The following is a 19,690-nucleotide window of genomic DNA, read 5'->3' on the forward strand; positions in this document are numbered from 1 at the left end:
GGAAATTTCCTTGGAGCGGGGTAGATCATTCCAAACCTGGTTGCAGCTTGCTTACTTTTAAAACACAAACATATGGCCAGATGCTCTATTCCAGTGATTCTGGAACAGAGGCACTAATTGGGAAGTATCTCTGCTTAGAGTAACAAACAGCCATGAGAAGAGCTTCTCCCTTATAATTCCATGGAAACCCCACTGTAAGTAAAATGTGGGACTGGGACTCCAGGCTTGTCAACCTGAGGGATTTTTTGCACTGCATTGTAGCTACACTGGGGTTAGTTCCCAGGTATGGATGTTCTGCACTGGTGTTAAGGGGGTGGGGGAGGATACTGGTATTAATTACCTTGGTTTCAAGCCCTGCTTTAAGATGATGCAAAAATGCCTAGACAAGCTCACTGTAGGGGTGAAGCAGGCATGGGACTAGTTTGGAAGGAGGCAGGACCAGGGCATGGTTGGCTTCATCAGCATTCACCTGCTCAGTTCTGTGAGATAGATGACCTGTCAGCAGTCTCTTGCACTGCACCACTCTCCACACATTGTCTTAAAGAGCCAGGGGAAGTGGGGAGAAGGAGCTGAGGCATTTTACAAAAGTTGACTCTTCCCCAATATAGCATGTTTATCGGTCTGACAATTCTGTTCTTTACTATAGTTTCAACCAATTTACCAGGTACTGAAGTTAGGCTTATTGGCCCATAATTGCCAGAATCGCCTCTGGATCTTTTTTCCTGCAAGTTCAGAAGCCCAGCACCTTTCTCTCAGGAGCAAACCCAGGCCCTCCACTGAAATGATCAAGGAAACTCCAAGAGTTTAAATGTATAGCTTCTAGGCCCTTATTTGCCTTTTTGTGTGTGTAAAGAACAATGTGGTTCTTTTAAATTAATTCATGAGATATGGAAACAAATTATAGAAAGGCAGTATGTGAAAGTGGAAAAGTTTTTATTTATCTTAATTTACATCTAAGAATAGACATTTTTCCTTGTAATTCTCCAGATTAAGTAAATAACTTGTTTGGTAAAATGTTTAAAAAAAACCCTTTTAATAAACATGCAAAAACTTTAACCTAATAACTTCTCAATATATGAAAATGACCAGAGAATTGGGTCAGAAATACTTACAAAAGTTAAAATGGCTCCTTTGAAACTTTTCACTAATTTAAAAAAATATCTGTAGTAAGACTCTCCATTTAATTCAAAAGAATTTAAGACGAGTTTGCCCATCACTTCTTCCAGGGGCTTTTTCAAATGTTAGTCGCCTTTTTTTGAGCTGTGGTACTTGTGCAAAGCCTAAACCTATGAAAGAAAGCGGGGAAATAAGAAAGGAGTGAATAACTACAAAACAATGTCCTAGTTGTGTAGACTTGGCGATGCTTTTCTCAGTAGTAATAGCAGGCTGTAGCTTTTCATAGCGTGCTACTGTACAAAGAATGACAAGATTGTAACCAGCCTGAGATCTGTACAGATTACTATTTTTAGAATAAATTCCATTAATAGAAGTATATGCACAAACATCTTGTGACTTTAAACTGGGAATTAATTTACAAAAGCAATCTGTGATATACTTAAGGACTGCAACACTTTGGCATGCTTTTAATGTTTCTTTATATTAGATGAGTAGTACATTTGAGACTCTTCAATAAATGTGTAATTAGAAATTTTTCATCAGGGACACACTATTAATGTTCTCAAGTTAAAAATGTCTACACTTAAAAATTACAAATAATTTTAAAAGCAAAATATTTGAAAATTTGTTCCTTAATCTTGCGTAAGTCTTTTGTACAGGATTCTGTTTGTCCCTAGCAATACATAATATGGAAAAACAAAACAAACAAAAAAACTTAACTAGGAACTTCATCTGTTACAGAAGAAAAAACTTGGTGCATTGACCCTAAGTGTTTTTAGATTTAATAAAACTTTATCTTCCCACACTGATTTTTTTAGGCCTATTTTGACTTTGTAGGAGCTTCTGAAATATGGAAGTTGCATGACATTTTTCTTTAATGGGGCAATGCTTTGTGAGCTAGCCTTTGTTTTATTTTTGCTCATGAACAGTGAATTAAAAATAACTTTTTCTGCCAAGAGCCAAGACAAAACCACGGCTCATCTCCTCCTCTTGCTTTAATCACGTTTCATTATTTTATGTATGGATTTGATATGACAGTTCTTGGTATTACACAAATCTGTTCAACTAGAGATCAGTGCTTTTCAGGACAGTGGGACCTGGAGGCAGGTCATTGGTTTCTACAGAACTGGTTTACTGGAGTTAAAACTTTCTCTTCTGACTAGACAATTTCCTTTACAGTTACTGAAGTACTGCTAACCACCACACTGTACCTCAGACTTACCCAGGGAGAGAGGAGTAGCAGCAGATTTGTTTACAACTTCCTTATAATCACCTTAATTCCCAAAGATTGAGAAATAAAAGCAATATACCACATTTCAAATAACTTTTCCCCTGTTCACTGCCAGCTTGCCATAACCACCCCATGAACAAGATATCAATTAGTTACTCAGGTTTTCATAGGTTTCAGAGGAACAGCCGTGTTAGTCTGTATTCGCAAAAAGAAACGAGTACTTGTGGCACCTTAGAGACTAACCAATTTATTTGAGCATGAGCTTTCGTGAGCTACAGCTCACTTCATCAGATGTATACCGTGGAAACTGCAGCAGACTTTATATACACACAGAGAATATGAAACAATACCTCCTCCCACCCCACTGTCCTGCTGGTAATAGCTTATCTAAAGTGATCAACAGGTGGGCCATTTCCAGCACAAATTCAGGTTTTCTCACCCTCCACCCCCCCACACAAATTCACTCTCCTGCTGGTGCTAGCCCATCCAAAGTGACAACTCTTTACATAATCAAGTCGGGCTATTTCCTGAATAGATCCAGGTTTTCTCACATCCCCCCCACCCCCATACACACACAAACTCACTCTCCTGCTGGTAATAGCTCATCTAAACTGACCACTCTCCAAGTTTAAATCCAAGTTAAACCAGAACATCTGGGGGGGGGGGTAGGAAAAAACAAGAGGAAACAGGCTACCTTGCATAATGACTTAGCCACTCCCAGTCTCTATTTAAGCCTAAATTAATAGTATCCAATTTGCAAATGAATTCCAATTCAGCAGTTTCTCGCTGGAGTCTGGATTTGAAGTTTTTTTGTTTTAAGATAGCGACCTTCATGTCTGTGATTGCGTGACCAGAGAGATTGAAGTGTTCTCCGACTGGTTTATGAATGTTATAATTCTTGACATCTGATTTGTGTCCATTTATTCTTTTACATAGAGACTGTCCAGTTTGACCAATGTACATGGCAGAGGGGCATTGCTGGCACATGATGGCATATATCACATTGGTTTGATGTGCAGGTGAACGAGCCTCTGATAGTGTGGCTGATGTTATTAGGCCCTGTGATGGTGTCCCCTGAATAGATATGTGGGCACAATTGGCAACGGGCTTTGTTGCAAGGATAAGTTCCTGGGTTAGTGGTTCTGTTGTGTGGTATGTGGTTGTTGTTCATAGATGATTTTGGTGTAATTACTTAGGTACCTCCTCAGCTTCACTGGACAATGAAGAGATCAAAATGTAAAATAACTGTAATCAGTTATTACATTTATGAATACTACAGGACCTCTCCTTGCCCCTGGGACTAAATTTTCAAAAATTAGGGGTTAATAAAGAAAGTCACATGCATGCGTGCATCCATATTTAAACATAGAATGGTCTCACTTGTGCACACAAAGCTGCCAATTCACATATAACAAAACTGATTTAGCTAGTCATTAGTTTGTATGAGGACTTAACCAGGTTTGTCCAAGAATCTCAGCTTTGGTGTTTTTTTTTAAATTTGGCCCATAATATCAAAATTAGATTGTAATTATCATTAATGGGCCAGATTTTGCCACCCTTCCTACTTGGGACTTATTTTGCAAGTCATCTTATTGATTTCACTCTCTGAGTAAGGGTGGCAGAGAGAATAACTGAAGAGGAGAGGCATAATTTTTAAAAGGTTCTGTGGCACATGGTACAATGAGAGTTACTGATAGAGATCAGTAATTACTATTAATTATTACTTTTAAAATGCCACGGATATGCATTACACTTTACAAAAGAGAGAGACCATGCCTTAAAGAACTTAGCATCTAAAATGAGAAAATAAACAGGAGAAGATGGCACACCCAAGGAGGAGATGGGAAGAAGAACAGAGTGAAGACAATAAGGATATGAAGTCTCTTCTGTGAGTAATGTATGTCTTCAGGGTTAACAGGGTATTTTAATATTAATACATACATTAAATTTCATTGAAGAAGTGGGTTTTCAAAAGCACTCAAGAACAGAGAAGGAGTAGGTGCAGGAGGCAAAACTAAGAAGGGGGCTTCAAGCACAGGATGCTGCACAAAATAGATGTCATAACAAATATATGTCAGAGAACACAAAGTGTCTGGGTGAAATCCTGACCCCACTGAAGTCAGTGGCAAAACTCCCATTCACTTTAATGTGCTCAGGATTTTGCTTTCTGTGGCTGCTAAATTTAACACTACGGGTGAAAACAATTTCAGCCCTGTGGTTGTCTTTGTCCTAGGTCTATGTTTATTAAAAAAATTTGTCAACATTTCTAAAAATAATTCGAGTAAGTTTATTAAATGAATTTCAAACACAGGTCATGGGAATAAGTAGAAGTTTTCTGAATTCTGAGCACTAGTGCTTTTTCAATATTTTGTCAAAAGAAAAAAAAAGTCATGATAATTTAAAAAAAAAAACTATTCCCCATTAGAGTAAAAAATGCACATATTTAAAATGCTAGGAACTCCTGCTTGCATTAAAAATACAAATAATATTTAGAATTTTCTACAAATTAGCTAATTAAAATGAAAGAGCAACTGATCCGTTGATTTGAAAACTATTTTAAAGAAAAATCTGTGACCTAGTCTTCCAGGTAGTCTGATTTTTAATTTAATTAGAGATTAATCTCAGCACTTGTGTGTGATTTTACCATACCTGTTAAAACATCCTTTTCTGTTAAGTTTGATAATGATGCACTGGGCCTTCTCTTTCCTGAAAACTCTCCAGCTATTTGGTGAAAATTCAGACTACGGTATTCATTTGGGTTTGCAACTGAATCACAGAGCCGGAGGTCAGGTGCAAATGAATCCAATGCATGGCTGGATGGATATTCACTCCAAAGCGTCTCCTCAGCCTGAGCTTCTGGACAGCTATATGGCAAGCCTCTAAATTCTCCTTGAAAATTCTTAGAGCTTTGCTGGAATGGAAAGTCATTAAATAAATCTTTTTTAGAGACAAGATACTGTGCATGTTTGGAAGCCTAATCAGAGTTCTAATGCAGCATGAGAGGTGGTCTTTGTACATCAAGTAAATTCTTCTTGATGCAGGGGTTCTCAAACATTTTTTGCTGGGACCCCCTTTGAAAGTATTTCAGGCTGTGACGACCCCCTCTAATAAAGTGTTGACCTGACACCCTCTGCCCCAATACCATGCCACACTTACTTCTGCACCGCTGCTGGTGGTAGCTCTGCCTTCAGAGCTGGGCACCTTGTCAGGAGCTGCCACTCTCCAGTTGCTCAGCTCTGAAGGCAGCACAGAAGTAAGGGTGGCAATACTATGACCCGCCCCCCTACAATAGGCTTGCGACACCCTTTTGGGTCAGGACCCCCAGTTTGAGAAATGCTTCATTAGACAATACTCCCGCCTTCCCACAGAGAATGTATCTTCTAGAGAGGATTATATTTCTCTATGTATATGCTGTACATCTTTGTGTTCCCTTCATGCATTAAAGTAGAGCCTAGAACCTACTATTGACTACATCAGGAGCAGAATCAGCCCCTTGATCCCTGAGAATTCACTATAACTGAGCACTTGAGACTTCAAAATATAAAACAAACATATGGTGCCTTCTAAAATGGTAAATAAGGATTTAACTGCATCTTTCTGAATGATCAGCTGTAACATTTTCTAAACAGTCATCTTAATTGAGCAATAAAGCTAGGTTTCATTTGCAGTTTCACTTAAGATCATTCAAATATTATAAGGAACTGATTGATTTTGATCTCTTTCTTTTTTGAAAATGTATCCTTCTTAATTCCATCCAGGTTCTTGTAAATGTCTAATACCTTAAGATTTCTTCAGATTCTTTTTACCAAGGACACTCTCTTTACCTTGAGAACACAAAGCCCAGCTTTTTCAAACTGTTTTTCTCGGTCCTTGAATTCCTGACAGTATAAGTCTGCTTCTGAGATCTGGTAATGCATTTTGGTATCCCTTGTTTTGTCTCGGAGTTTTTCTGGAGGATAATTAGTTTCCAGTCGGCCTAGACACAAGTAACAGGATATATAATAATAATATAAGATTTTCAGATTGTTAAACTCACCCCAAGTGCAGCAAAGTCAGTGGAGGAGGAAGTTAATATTTTATTTTAGTTGCTTAGTTAAGAGAGAGGAGTGTTACATGTTCTCCAAAAAGAAAAGGAGTACTTGTGGCACCTTAGAGACTAACCAATTTATTTGAGCATGAGCTTTCGTGAGCTACAGCTCACTTCATCGGATGCATACCGTGGAAACTGCAGCAGACTTTATATACACACAGAGAATATGAAACAATACCTCCTCCCACCCCACTGTCCTGCTGGTAATAGCTTATCTAAAGTGATCATCAAGTGATCATCAAAGCCTTTCAAGGCTTTGCATAGCGCCCATTACCATAGTATCTAAGCACATGGATTAATCTGACCCTACTGTCTATTCTTCATACATATACACTGAAATACGAGCTCATCTAAATATGGATAACACTCATACATAGAATCATAGGACTGGAAGGGACCTCAGGAGGTCATTTAGTCCAGTCCCCTCCACTCATGGCAAGATTAAGTATTATCTAGACCACCCCTGACAGATGTTTGTCTAACCTGCTCTTAAAAATCTCCAATGATGGAGGTTCCACAACCTCCCTAGGCAATTTATTCCAGTTCTTAATCACACTGACAGTTAGGAAGTTTTTCCTAATGTCCAACCTAAACCTCCCTTGCTGCAATTTAAGCCCATTGCTTCTTCTCCTATCCTCAGAGGTTAAGGAGAACAATTTGTCTCTCTCCTCCTTGTAACAATCTTTTATGTATTTGAAAACGGTTATCTTGTCCCCTCTGTCTTCTCTTTTCCAGGCTAAACAAACAGACTAAACAAAGATTGAAGTTTAGTCAATCTTCCCTCATAGGTCATGTTTTGTAGACCTTTAATCATTTTTGTTGCTCTTCTCTGGACTTTTTCCAATTTGTCCACAACTTTTCTGAAATGTGGGGCCCAGAACTGGACATAATACTCCAGTTGAGGCCTAATCAGCATGGACCAGAGTGAAAAATTACTTCTCATGTCTTGCTTACAACACTCCTGCTAATACATCCCAGAATGATGTTTGCTTTTTTTTGCAACAGTGTTACACTGTTGATTCATATTTAGCTTATGGTCCAATATGATCCCCAAATCCCTTTCCACAGTACGCCTTCCTAGGCAATCATATCCCATTTTGTATGTGCAACTGATTGTTCCTTCCTCAGTGGAGTACTTTGCATTTGTCCTTATTGAAATTAATCCTGCTAACTTCATACCATTTCTCCAGTTTGTCCAGATCATTTTGAATTTTAATTCATAGATTCATAGATATTTAGGCCAGAAGGGACCATTATGATCATCTAGTCTGACCTCCTGCACAATGCAGGCCACAGAATTTCACCCACCACTCCTAAAAAAGACCTCACATCTATATCTGTGCTATTGAAGTCCCCAAATTGTAGTTTGAAGACCTCAAGGAGCAGAGAATCCTCCAGCAAGTGACCCGTGCCCCATGCTACAGAGGAAGGCGAAAAACCTCCAGGGCCTTCCAATCTGCCCTGGAGGAAAATTCCTTCCCGACCCCAAATATGGCGATCAGCTAAACCCTGAGCATATGGGCAAGATTCATCAGCCAGATACTACAGAAAATTCCTTCCCGGGTAACTATCCTCCAAAGCATTTGCAACCCCTCCCAGGTTGGTATTGTCTGCAAACTTTATAAGTGTACTCTCTATGCCATTATCTAAATCATTGATGAAGAGACTGAACAGAACTGGATCCAGAACCAATCCCTGAGGGACTCCACTCGTTATGCCCTTCCAGCATGACTGTGAACCACTGATAACTACTCTCTGGGAATGACTTTCCAGCCAGTTATGCACCCACCTTATAGTAGCTCCATCTAGGTTGCATTTCCCTAGTTTGATAATGAGAAGGTCATGCAAGACAGCATCAAAAGTTTTACTAAAGTAAAGATATACTACGTCTACTGCTTCCCCCCATCTACAGGGCTTGTTACCCTGTCAAAGAAAGCTAACAGGTTGATATGACACAATTTGTTCTTGACAAATCCATGCTGACTGTTACTTATCACATTATCTTCTAGATGTTTGCAAATTGATTGCTTAATTATTTGCTCCATTATCTTTCCAGGTACAGAAGTTAAGATGACTGGTCTGTAATTCCCTGGGTTGTCCTTATTTCTCTTTTTATAGATTGGCATTATATTCCCTGCTTCATATTTGTTTTTATTCTCTTAACTTCACTGACCCTCTGACTGCAGCAGTTCCTCTTGTTTGACTGTATTATTTTCTTGCACATAGCACAGTAAGTTTTCGATCACAAACACTGCATCAATTATGGCACCAGGGGGACCTTTAATCTCTAATCTTGCTTTTCCATCAACCACTTCTTCCAATATGGATATACCGAAACGCTGCAGATGAGAAAGTTCTGCATGCTCTCTTTTGCTAAGGTTAAAAATGTGATTGTTTTCTATAACAATAAAGTGACTTTCCTGGACTTGCATTATGTCTTCAATCCATATTTTTGCTGCTTCCAGTTTTTCATAGCAGTTCCCAATAAGTTCAATGGCTGGTCCAGTTTTTTGATTCTCTATTTCAGCTTGTCTGTCGGAGCGTGACCCTGTAAGAAGTACAGTTTATACAAGTACAGTCGGTAGACTGAAAAGTTCACAAGTGCTGTCACAAATCTCTATATGCAACCTTCAGACTCTGCACACAAGGAACCTTACTGTCCTTCTGGTACGTTCAGAATGGGGATATTATGACAGACACTAAGGGGTAGATTTTTAAAGATACAAATGGCAGTTGGGCATCTAACTCCCATTAACTTTCAGTTTTGCCTTTGAAAATCTCCCCAAAAGGGCCTAATTCTCATTGATTTAAGTGGGACCAGGATTTGCCCCTAGTAATAATAAATACAGTTCCAATCCAGATGTATAAACATCATTATATTTTGAAGTCAAATTAAATGGTAGTAGTTCTTCTGTGAACCATTTAGAAACTTGTTCTTAATTTTCATGTTTTCCCACATTCTTCTAATGGGTGGTTTAAGCAGAAGTTGCTATTTCAGGAGATACTAGAGATAATGAAATTAAATATTTACACAGACTGAAAATGTTAATGTTGCTTTTAAGTCTCTAGTTAGGACTGTTTTTGTGTTAAGAGAATACATTGTAGTTCTCGGGGGAAAATGAAGGAGAGGACATTGTCCTATTTACAAAGAAGCCCTTTTTTAAAATCCCTGCTGGTGTTTGGCTCTGGATAAATGAGTATCTTTTGCATTTTAAGTACCTCTGTGTTCTCCCTGTGTTTTTTTTTTAAAGTAGGATGTAAAATCAATGTGTTTCACTCACACTGGCTTTGCATTGGCTAGCTAGAATATGTTTTAAATGACAACAAACTCAGCTTGATATAAAGAGTCCACTGATGGAAATGGTAAGGGGCTGGAGTGCTGCCCGCAATAATTTGAACACTGGAGACACAATGCAAACACAACTCCCATGTCTGCAAGGAGGGAAGGAATGTTACCCACCACACCATCCTCACCTTCCTTGAACTGAAATTTTACCCTTTGGCGCCAGGGGCCCAGTCACATGAAGTACTTTGTGCCGTCAACTCCCACTGATTGCAGTTGGTAGTGATGGCCCTAACCAAAAGTTGAATAAAACTGTGCTGCAAATTTAAAGTGGTAACTAAAGACAGGGCACTGCCTATTGCGGGTGAGGTTTTTACTGTGTTAATTAACCTTATACAATAAGCTCTGGAACTCTGTAGTAGCTACAATGCACTCAGCCAGGGTCCCCCCCAGGTTTAATTTATTTTTTTTTTAAAGTTAGAGTCAGGTGCACTAAACTTCTGGGCCTGGTTCTAGGAAAACTCTGAGAAAACCCCCCCAACAACTTTTATCACCACCAGGTTGAATAGGGACAGCTGTGTTCATGTCCTCTCAGCAGCTGGCATCTGATAAAGCTGTCTATTATAACCTAGCCGGGTTTTCTCTTAAATCAACTAATTATGATGATTTTCACAAGGACCCCTTTCAGATTAATTAGAAACTACAACACAGGGGACGATTCAGACCTGGATTACGTCTGCTTCCAATAGCATAACCCAGAGATATGTGCAGCAAGGGACACCTTCCCTCTCTCCCTCCCTCAGAGGTGGGGTGTCGCAGTGGGTGAATCAAGCCTCACCATAAAAACCCTAAAAAAGGGTTCTGTTGGTCTTTCTCTTGATTTGAACTGGTTAAAGTTTATTTTTGTTCACTGGATCAGTGACAATTAACTAGGCTGAGGAGGGACCTGGTTAGATAATTTCATGGCCACTAACTAGACTTGTAGCCACAGTATACACAAGGGTGATTAAAACTTGTGCTTCAGGGTCAGAAAGGAACTCCTCTTGCCCCAGAAAAGGCACTGCACAATTATTGGAGCTCAGAAGGGTCATCTTCCTCTGAAGCATCAACTACCCAAAGATTGCTAGGGGAAGCAAGGACCTGAGCCTGGTATGACAAATCCTGTTTGCATAAGCTGGAAAAAAGGTGCCAAAGCATAACAGTTAGAACCTTCTTTATCATACCCATTAGCTCCTTAAATAGAAGAAACTGGGATGCAGGTGATTGATTAGAGAAAATAATTGATAACTGTCATAGTTTAGCTTCCTCCAGTCTGTATTCACAGTTAAGAAATCCTCCTTTTGAGCTACCAAACCCTAAGATCAGTTCTATTCTCAGCATTCACACATAACTCCTGATAACATCAGTGTGAATGCCGTGGGTCGTTCAAGGGGCAAAAGACTGCAAAGTGTCTGAAGAGTTGAATAGTTAGCTCAACAGTTACAGTTTTGTTTACATGAATGAGAATCTGATAAAAGTCAAAAGCAATCTAATTAAATAGTATCATAACACTAAAACAAGTTTTGCAAAACACAACTTTAGAAGAGGTAACACATTTTCCTCATTATACCCAAACCAGTCTTGTCTTTTTCTCCCTCTTATCACCCAGTTTGACAGGCAATGAAACAGAATAAAAAAATTAAATGCAGAGCTCCTGTGTGATGGTTTCACCCCCAGATAATAGATGTTTATTAGGAGAATATAATTTTCAGAACCTTATTCATCCTTTGTGCTTCTTACTTACCCAAATAATCCCTTTTGTTGCATTCCGTGTCTTTTATCAGTTTGTTTTTTGCTGAATGTAACTTGGTTTGGAAAGCCTTGAAAAAGAAAGATTTAGAATCAGTTCACAGCCAGCTATGTATCAAACCACTAACAAGTGAACAGAGTCTGTCTCTCCAGATTTCTGTTAGGTAAGCAATTTTAGTCAGTCTGTTTTCATACAGGGCCTAATGGTGGTTTCCTGTGCCAAGCCTGGTTCCAGGGTTTTGTACAGGGACATGGATGGCATCCACTCCAATTCCATCTGCAGGTAGTATGTGGGGAACTCAGGCAGCCAGGCTATGGCAGCTATTACAGATTATGGGCAGGAGTAGAAGCTGCCCATAAGCTGCTCTCTTCTGCTTGCAGATTTATGCTGATGGATCCATGCTGTGCATTGATGCACTGACTATCCCCCCTACCTAACTCACAGTCACAAAGCTCCTCTCCATGGCCTCATTATGATGTGATTGGAATAACAGAGACTTGGTGGGATAACTCACATGACTGGAGTACTGTCATGGATGGTTACAAAATGTTCAGGAAGGACAGGCAAGGCAGAAAAGGTGGGGGAGTAGCACTGTATGTAAGGGAGCAGTATGACTGCTCAGAGCTCCGGTACGAAACTGCAGAAAAACCTGAGTGTCTCTGGATTAAGTTTAGAAGTGTGAGCAACAAGAGTGATGTAGTGGTGGGAGTCTGCTATAGACCACCGGACCAGGGGGATGAGGTGGATGAGGCTTTCTTCCGGCAGCTCCCGGAAACTACTAGATCGCACGCCCTGGTTCTCATGGGTGACTTTAATTTTCCTGATATCTGCTGGGAGAGCAATACAGCGGTGCATAGACAATCCAGGAAGTTTTTGGAAAGCGTAGGGGACAATTTCCTGGTGCAAGTGCTAGAGGAGTCAACTAGGGGGGAGCTTTTCTTGACCTGCTGCTCACAAACCGGGAAGAATTAGTAGGGGAAGCAAAAGTGGATGGGAATCTGGGAGGCAGTGACCATGAGTTGGTTGAGTTCAGGATCCTGACACAGGGAAGAAAGGTAAGCGGCAGGATACGGACCCTGGACTTCAGGAAAGCAGACTTCGACTCCCTCAGGGAACGGATGGGTAGGATCCCCTGGGGGACTAACATGAAGGGGAAAGGAGTCCAGGAGAGCTGGCTGTATTTCAAGGAATCCCTGTTGAGGTTACAGGGACAAACCATCCCGATGTGTCGAAAGAATAGTAAATATGGCAGGCGACCAGCTTGGCTTAACGGTGAAATCCTAGCGGATCTTAAACATAAAAAAGAAGCTTACAAGAAGTGGAAGGTTGGACATATGACCAGGGAAGAGTATAAAAATATTGCTCGGGCACGTAGGAATGAAATCAGGAGGGCCAAATCGCACCTGGAGCTGCAGCTAGCGAGAGATGTTAAGAGTAACAAGAAAGGTTTCTTCAGGTATGTTGGCAACAAGAAGAAAGCCAAGGAAAGTGTGGGCCCCTTAATGAATGAGGGAGGCAACCTAGTGACAGAGGATGTGGTAAAAGCTAATGTACTCAGTGCTTTTTTTGCTTCTGTCTTCACTAACAAGGTCAGCTCCCAGACTGCTGCGCTGGGCATCACAACAGGGGGAATAGATGGCCAGCCCTCTGTGGAGAAAGAGGTGGTTAGGGACTATTTAGAAAAGCTGGACGTGCACAAGTCCATGGGGCCAGACGAGTTGCATCCGAGAGTGCTAAAGGAACTGGCGGCTGTGATTGCAGAGCCATTGGCCATTATCTTTGAAAACTTGTGGCGAACGGGGGAAGTCCCGGATGACTGGAAAAAGGCTAATGTAGTGCCAATCTTTAAAAAAGGGAAGAAGGAGGATCCTGGGAACTACAGGCCAGTCAGCCTCACTTCAGTCCCTGGAAAAATCATGGAGCAGGTCCTCAAAGAATCAATCCTGAAGCACTTGCATGAGAGGAAAGTGATCAGGAACAGTCAGCATGGATTCACCAAGGGAAGGTCATGCCTGACTAATCTAACTGCCTTCTATGATGAGATTACTGGTTCTGTGGATGAAGGGAAAGCAGTGGATGTATTGTTTCTTGACTTTAGCAAAGCTTTTGACACTGTCTCCCACAGTATTCTTGTCAGCAAGTTAAAGAAGTATAGGCTGGATGAATGCACTATAAGGTGAGTAGAAAGTTGGCTAGATTGTCGGGCTCAACGGATAGTGATCAATGGCTCCATGTCTAGTTGGCAGCCGGTGTTAAATGGAGTGCCCCAGGGGTCGGTCCTGGGGCCGGTTTTGTTCAATATCTTCATAAATGATCTGGAGGATGGTGTGGATTGCACTCTCAGCAAATTTGCGGATGATACTAAACTGGGAGGAGTGGTAGATACACTGGAGGGCAGGGATAGGATACAGAGGGACCTGGACAAATTGGAGGATTGGGCCAAAAGAAATCTGATGAGGTTCAATAAGGATAAGTGCAGGGTCCTGCACTTAGGACGGAAGAACCCAATGCACAGCTACAGACTAGGGACCGAATGGCTAGGCAGCAGTTCTGCGGAAAAGGACCTAGGGGTGACAGTGGACGAGAAGCTGGATATGAGTCAGCAGTGTGCCCTTGTTGCCAAGAAGGCCAATGGCACTTTGGGATGTATAAGTAGGGGCATAGCGAGCAGATCGAGGGACGTGATCGTCCCCCTCTGTTCGACATTGGTGAGGCCTCATCTGGAGTACTGTGTCCAGTTTTGGGCCCCACACTACAAGAAGGATGTGGATAAATTGGAAAGAGTCCAGCGAAGGGCAACAAAAATGATTAGGGGTCTGGAACACATGACTTATGAGGAGAGGCTGAGGGAACTGGGATTGTTTAGTCTGCAGAAGAGAAGAATGAGGGGGGATTTGATAGCTACTTTCAACTACCTGAGAGGTGGTTCCAGAGAGGATGGTTCTAGACTATTCTCAGTGGTAGAAGAGGACAGGACAAGGAGTAATGGTCTCAAGTTGCAGTGGGGGAGGTTTAGGTTGGATATTAGGGAAAACTTTTTCACTAGGAGGGTGGTGAAACACTGGAATGCGTTGCCTAGGGAGGTGGTGGAATCTCCTTCCTTAGAAGTTTTTAAGGTCAGGCTTGACAAAGCCCTGGCTGGGATGATTTAATTGGGGATTGGTCCTGCTTTTGAGCAGGGGGTTGGACTAGATGACCTCCTGAGGTCCCTTCCAACCCTGATATTCTATGATTCTATGTGGAAAGCCACTGAGGTGCACTGCTCTGTGCTGTGCAGTGGGTTTGGGCTTCCTGCAGATTGGCATCCCCTGAGCAGTGAAAATACAACATTCATGTTGTTTTTTAGCCTTGAAGGCCTATGGCGGGGAGAGGACAGGCTTTGGCACGTTAGTGAAACAACTGGCAGTGTGAGCATGTGGTCCAAGGAAACAGAGACAAATTACAACCAAATATAATTTGTCAAGAGTTCTGGCATATGGAAAAATGATAAAAATAATCTTCAGACAAATACCGAAAAAAGTACATTGTAAATTAATACTACACTAGAAAATAAGATTTTACACTGAACTATACTGACAAAAAAGTGAAGAAACTGCACAGCAGGTCTACAGCATAGATGAACAAAAGTCAATTAATTAAAATTGGAAATTCTTATTGTAAATACTTCTAAAACGGAGGGGCAACGTCAGAGTTTACATGCAAGGTGCTGTCAGTTACATGTCAACGAGAGGGTGTAAGCTGGTTCATTTGAACCTAGGAGTCAAAATGGATGTAACCTACACATCAATGGCATGGAAGAGCTGGTGTATCAGGAAAAGCAACTAACTCGAAGGAGGAAGGAGTGGCTACACCTTTTTTCTGTCCTTCAGCATGTAAGTTACACTCACACTCCCTTACACCCAGTTACTGATACCACATTACATTTCACATCTGAATTTGATTGCCTTTCAGAGCAGAAGCAAGAGCATAATGTTACCTTTTTGCCAGTCCACACTTTATTGCTCTCTATGTTACTTTTGCTGCAGTATACAGGCTCACTCCTCACCTGCTGTAGTCAGTGGGAGTTTTGGGTTCAGAGAGAAAACGATCAAACCTTATGTTTTTATAATAAATGGATACCTAACACAGCCATATATAAATCACCTGGGCCAAATTCTCTGCTGGCATAAACTGGTACTGTTCCATTGAAATCACCAACAGAGAATTTGGCCTCCTGTCTACAGCCTTTTCTACCATGGAAGGCCAAGCTCTTTGTGACAAGACATTGCCACGGAAGATGATGTGACAGAATTTGCTAAATGCATTTCCTGTGGTTTAACTTCAGTAGAAAGTCCCCACTAAGTGGGGAGCAGCACCTTCACTGTATGCTCCCTACCAGCCCCAGGACATACACCAGAGGCTTGCTATCCATTTTTACAAATGTTATGTCTAGTTTGGTATATGAAGTACTTTAGCTTGTAGCAATACACAGAAACTTTCTTCATGGCTATTGTGGGTTCTTCTACTAACTTATAGTTAATGCTAAATGTTTTACCTTATAGACATAACTGTCATTTGGATGGATCACAAAATACACATCTGTCTCCTTCCAAGGATGTTCCTTTGCAAAGCTTAAAACTTTGTCAATCATAATATCTGCCACTTCATCATTTGGCAAATTTAACACTCCAGTCCCAATTGCAGGGAAGGAAATTGAGGGAAGCTGATACTCCTGAATCTTAAACAAACATCTTGACATTGCAGTTTTTAGTCCCTGCAGAAAAAAAAAGGAGAGTTTTTAGACCTCACTTTACTTTTTGACCTGAAAAAGAGAAGTGAAAATCCACTGTAACTGAATGTCACCTTGCGTGAATCACTGCTGCTTTGTGAGGACCATACTATGTGGAGCACAGACTTGCAGGCAAGATTGTATCCTTTTGTCAATATGAATTTCTCACAGTATGGAGGAAGTTTTTGTAACTCAAACAGAAATTCCTTCTGAAGAGATAGGCCTGCTTTTTCCAGAATTGCTCTTGAAATGTTTCCTCTTGAGAGATCATCATTCATGACCACAGAATTAACAATAACTGCAGTCTGGAAGAAAAGAACACAAGATCTCAGTATATTTCACTTCAGCTAAATGCATATTTTACCTGCACTGCAGTTAGATCCCCACTTCAAAATGTACCTGTGCAGCTGGTGAAGTTTTTCCTTATTAAAAACACCATCCCATCCAAACGCTCCCCCTTTTAAGGTACATCTTCACTGCATGCTTCTTTTGGCAGTGTGTAGAACACATACCAGCATACCCCCCGCCCCACCTGGGTATAACTAGCAGTGTTGCTGGTGAGGCATGTAGAGTAAAAAACATAGTTGAAGCCTGTGGATATGTACACAAGTATATCCCTTACATGCTTTCTACTCACCCAAGCTGTGCCTCCCTGTCTACACTGGTATTTTTATCTGCTGAAACTTTCCCCCTCTGTCTCCCCCTGCCAGAGCCTTTCATTGACAGGAGTAGCTACACGCCGCAGCAGCCGGTGGAAACAACAGGCTTTTTGATGTGGCGCACAGCTACACGTAGCCTACATGCCACTGACAATGGTGCATAATATAGATGTAGCCTTAGAGTAGTAAGCTCTGCCAGCCACACTAATAGTCCTCGCCATCTTGTGTACTCAGGAGGAATTGCAAAATTATGGCTGCCTTCTGTGCAGGAGCACTGTGGGAGGATGGAAATCCCTGAGCTTTCTCCTTCTGCCCATCACGTACTCCCTAGGGCTGCTATAATTTGGAACTGAATTTGAGAAATGCAAAACTTTTGCTTATGGTATTTTGACCACAGAAATAATAAGTTGAACCTTGCTCTTCTCTGGACTTTCTCCAATTTGTCCACATCTTTCCTGAAATGTGGCGTCCAGAACAGGACACAATATTCCAGTTGAGGCCTAATCAGTGCAGAGTAGAGCGGAAGAATTACGTCTCGTGTCTTGCTTACAACACTCCTGCATGATGTGATAGAAGCTAGGAGAGTAAACTTCTAGGGGATACATGAAAAAAAAGTTAACTATTAAAATACTATATTAAAAAAGTAAATGTTAACATAACTTTATTGTATTGACTGTCCTGACTATCTGTTGTTTTCTCCTGTTCTCTCATAACAGGGCTCACTCACACTTTTCGTAACTCAGTAGTATTATTATAAGAAGAGATCGGGGTATATAATGTATTGGTCCACTGATTCTAATGTTGGGTGGCTAAAGGCAAAAGGACAAGATGCACGTTTACTGGATCAATACAACATGCCTTCTAATCTCCTTGTGTACAATCCTGCAAGGTGCAGGGATGCAACGCCATACTCAGCACTTCACAAGATCAGGGCTTCATGTGCCATTGGAAAGACTTACTTGCTGATCTTCAATGTGTCCTCTTATGATGTGTAGGCAGAGACCATTGATTGTGATGGAATCTGGAAGCTGGTTTGCTGAAGCTGGTGGAGTCTCCTGCAGTGTGTGGATGTCACTCCTGCCCAGCAACTCTTCACAGGCCTTTCTCATTGCTGTAGCTGTGGATTCAGCAACGTTCACCAAGTGGATTTCTTTGAACCAGCCAAATAATGGAGCCAGCTCAACAAAATTCTTTATAGTCCGTACCATTACATGAGCACATAAATCTAGTGGGAAGCCACAAATTCCTGAGCTCACTGCAGGGATTGCAACAGACTTTATATTATTCTCTGGAGTATTAACATATTTCAGGACATTTATAATGGCTGTCTCAAGCAAGTGACAACATCTCTCACTTTCATTTGCAGACCATCTTGGACCTACTGTGTGGATAACTTTCTTACAAGAAAGCCTGCCTCCGCCTGTCACTGCTATCTGGCCAATGGTGAGAGTTCCCTGGCGCTCAATGTAACGTTTACTCCCTTGCTTAATTTCTGGCCCACCAGCTTTCACCAGGGTAAGAGCAAGGCCTCCAATATGGTGCAGATGTTCATGGGCTACATTCACCAAAGCATCAGCATTATGTCTTGTCATATCATCCATCCAAACAGATATCTCAATTCCTTCCTTCAGGCTTTTCCTGTATACTTCAAGGGGACATCTTATAGTCTTAAAGAGAGACATGCAACCAAACTTCTTTTCAATGAGGTCATGTAGACAGCTCTCTCTTCTCATAAGGATTTCATAAACATCTTTACTGATGGGAATTGTTAAATTCTCTTCTGTATCCTTGCTGGACACTAGATAATAAAACAATTTGAAGAGAAATGTAGTAATCCAATGAAAAAACATTTTTAATGCAGACCATATTTTAAAGCTTTCAATCATTTTTTAAATTGAGTTGGGACGATAAAGGAAAATTACTTACTGATCATTCCTTTTGTCATAGTCTTCTCTTCTCCTATTCTACCTTAGAGGCACAGCAAGGACAGACAGTTTTTGGCTCCCTTTACCAGTAAAGCCAGGAGGCAAAGGCCTTACAAGTGAGAGCTTCCTTATAGAAGCCCCAGTCTGGCCCCATTCTTGCCCATGTCAGCTGCCATGACTAACTCTCCTCTTAACCCACAGCCAGGCCAATTCTTTGTCTCCTACATCAAAGTGCAGCCTGTGAGGACTCTGTTGTATGGGCCAATTTACAACTTACACCCTCACCTTTCTTCCAATCAGATGCCATTCCCTGACTTCCCAGGAGAAACTCTTCTTCCTTCCTCTGTCCACGTGAACTTCCTGTTTGGACTCTGGGTCATCCCATTATCCCATCCTTCCAGGCCTTTTCTCTTTCCCTCCCTCCTTCCAATCCTTCCAATCCAATCCAAATCACCACTGATGTGAATTTCAGAGACGTGGGAAGCCCATTTTGATTGTGAAGAACAGAAAAGGCTAAGCATCAATATTCTGGAGCTGCCAGATATCCACCTCATCCTACAAACCTGTGAACACTTTGTTTTCCAGTCCCATGTTCTGACCCAATAAGCTCACTCTTTAGTTCTGCAGCTTCTCAGAGGCCCTTCCTTTTTGTCCACAGCAGAGAGTCCACATTCTCCCTACAAGTTTTAACTTTAAGTAGCGCTGCAGGAGAAGAAAATGGGCCACCATCTCACCGTTTCACATAAGCCACCAAACAGCTTTCAGATCATCATTTTTTTTTATCACAACCCACTGGGAGTGAATCTCAACTAGCAACGTAGAACTGCAA

General features: G+C 41.2%; 1 protein-coding gene across 1 annotated transcript in view; it reads right to left on the minus strand.

Moving 5' to 3' along the window:
• Window positions 1-986: 986 nt before the first annotated feature.
• SHOC1 (shortage in chiasmata 1) overlaps window positions 987-19,690 on the minus strand; it is a 120,694-nt gene continuing 101,990 nt past the window's right edge. The window contains exons 28-35 of the mRNA XM_075128844.1: window positions 17,896-18,734; window positions 16,352-16,582; window positions 16,044-16,262; window positions 11,504-11,579; window positions 8,611-8,985; window positions 6,172-6,323; window positions 4,997-5,258; window positions 987-1,286 (exon numbers count right to left, since the gene is read on the minus strand). Of these exons, the coding sequence (XP_074984945.1) occupies window positions 1,186-1,286; window positions 4,997-5,258; window positions 6,172-6,323; window positions 8,611-8,985; window positions 11,504-11,579; window positions 16,044-16,262; window positions 16,352-16,582; window positions 17,896-18,734 (2,255 nt within the window). The 3' untranslated portion in view covers window positions 987-1,185. The remainder of the gene's footprint in view (window positions 1,287-4,996; window positions 5,259-6,171; window positions 6,324-8,610; window positions 8,986-11,503; window positions 11,580-16,043; window positions 16,263-16,351; window positions 16,583-17,895; window positions 18,735-19,690) is intronic.

This window comes from Caretta caretta, chromosome 5 (assembly GCF_965140235.1).
Source record: "Caretta caretta isolate rCarCar2 chromosome 5, rCarCar1.hap1, whole genome shotgun sequence".
Taxonomy (NCBI): domain Eukaryota; kingdom Metazoa; phylum Chordata; order Testudines; family Cheloniidae; genus Caretta; species Caretta caretta.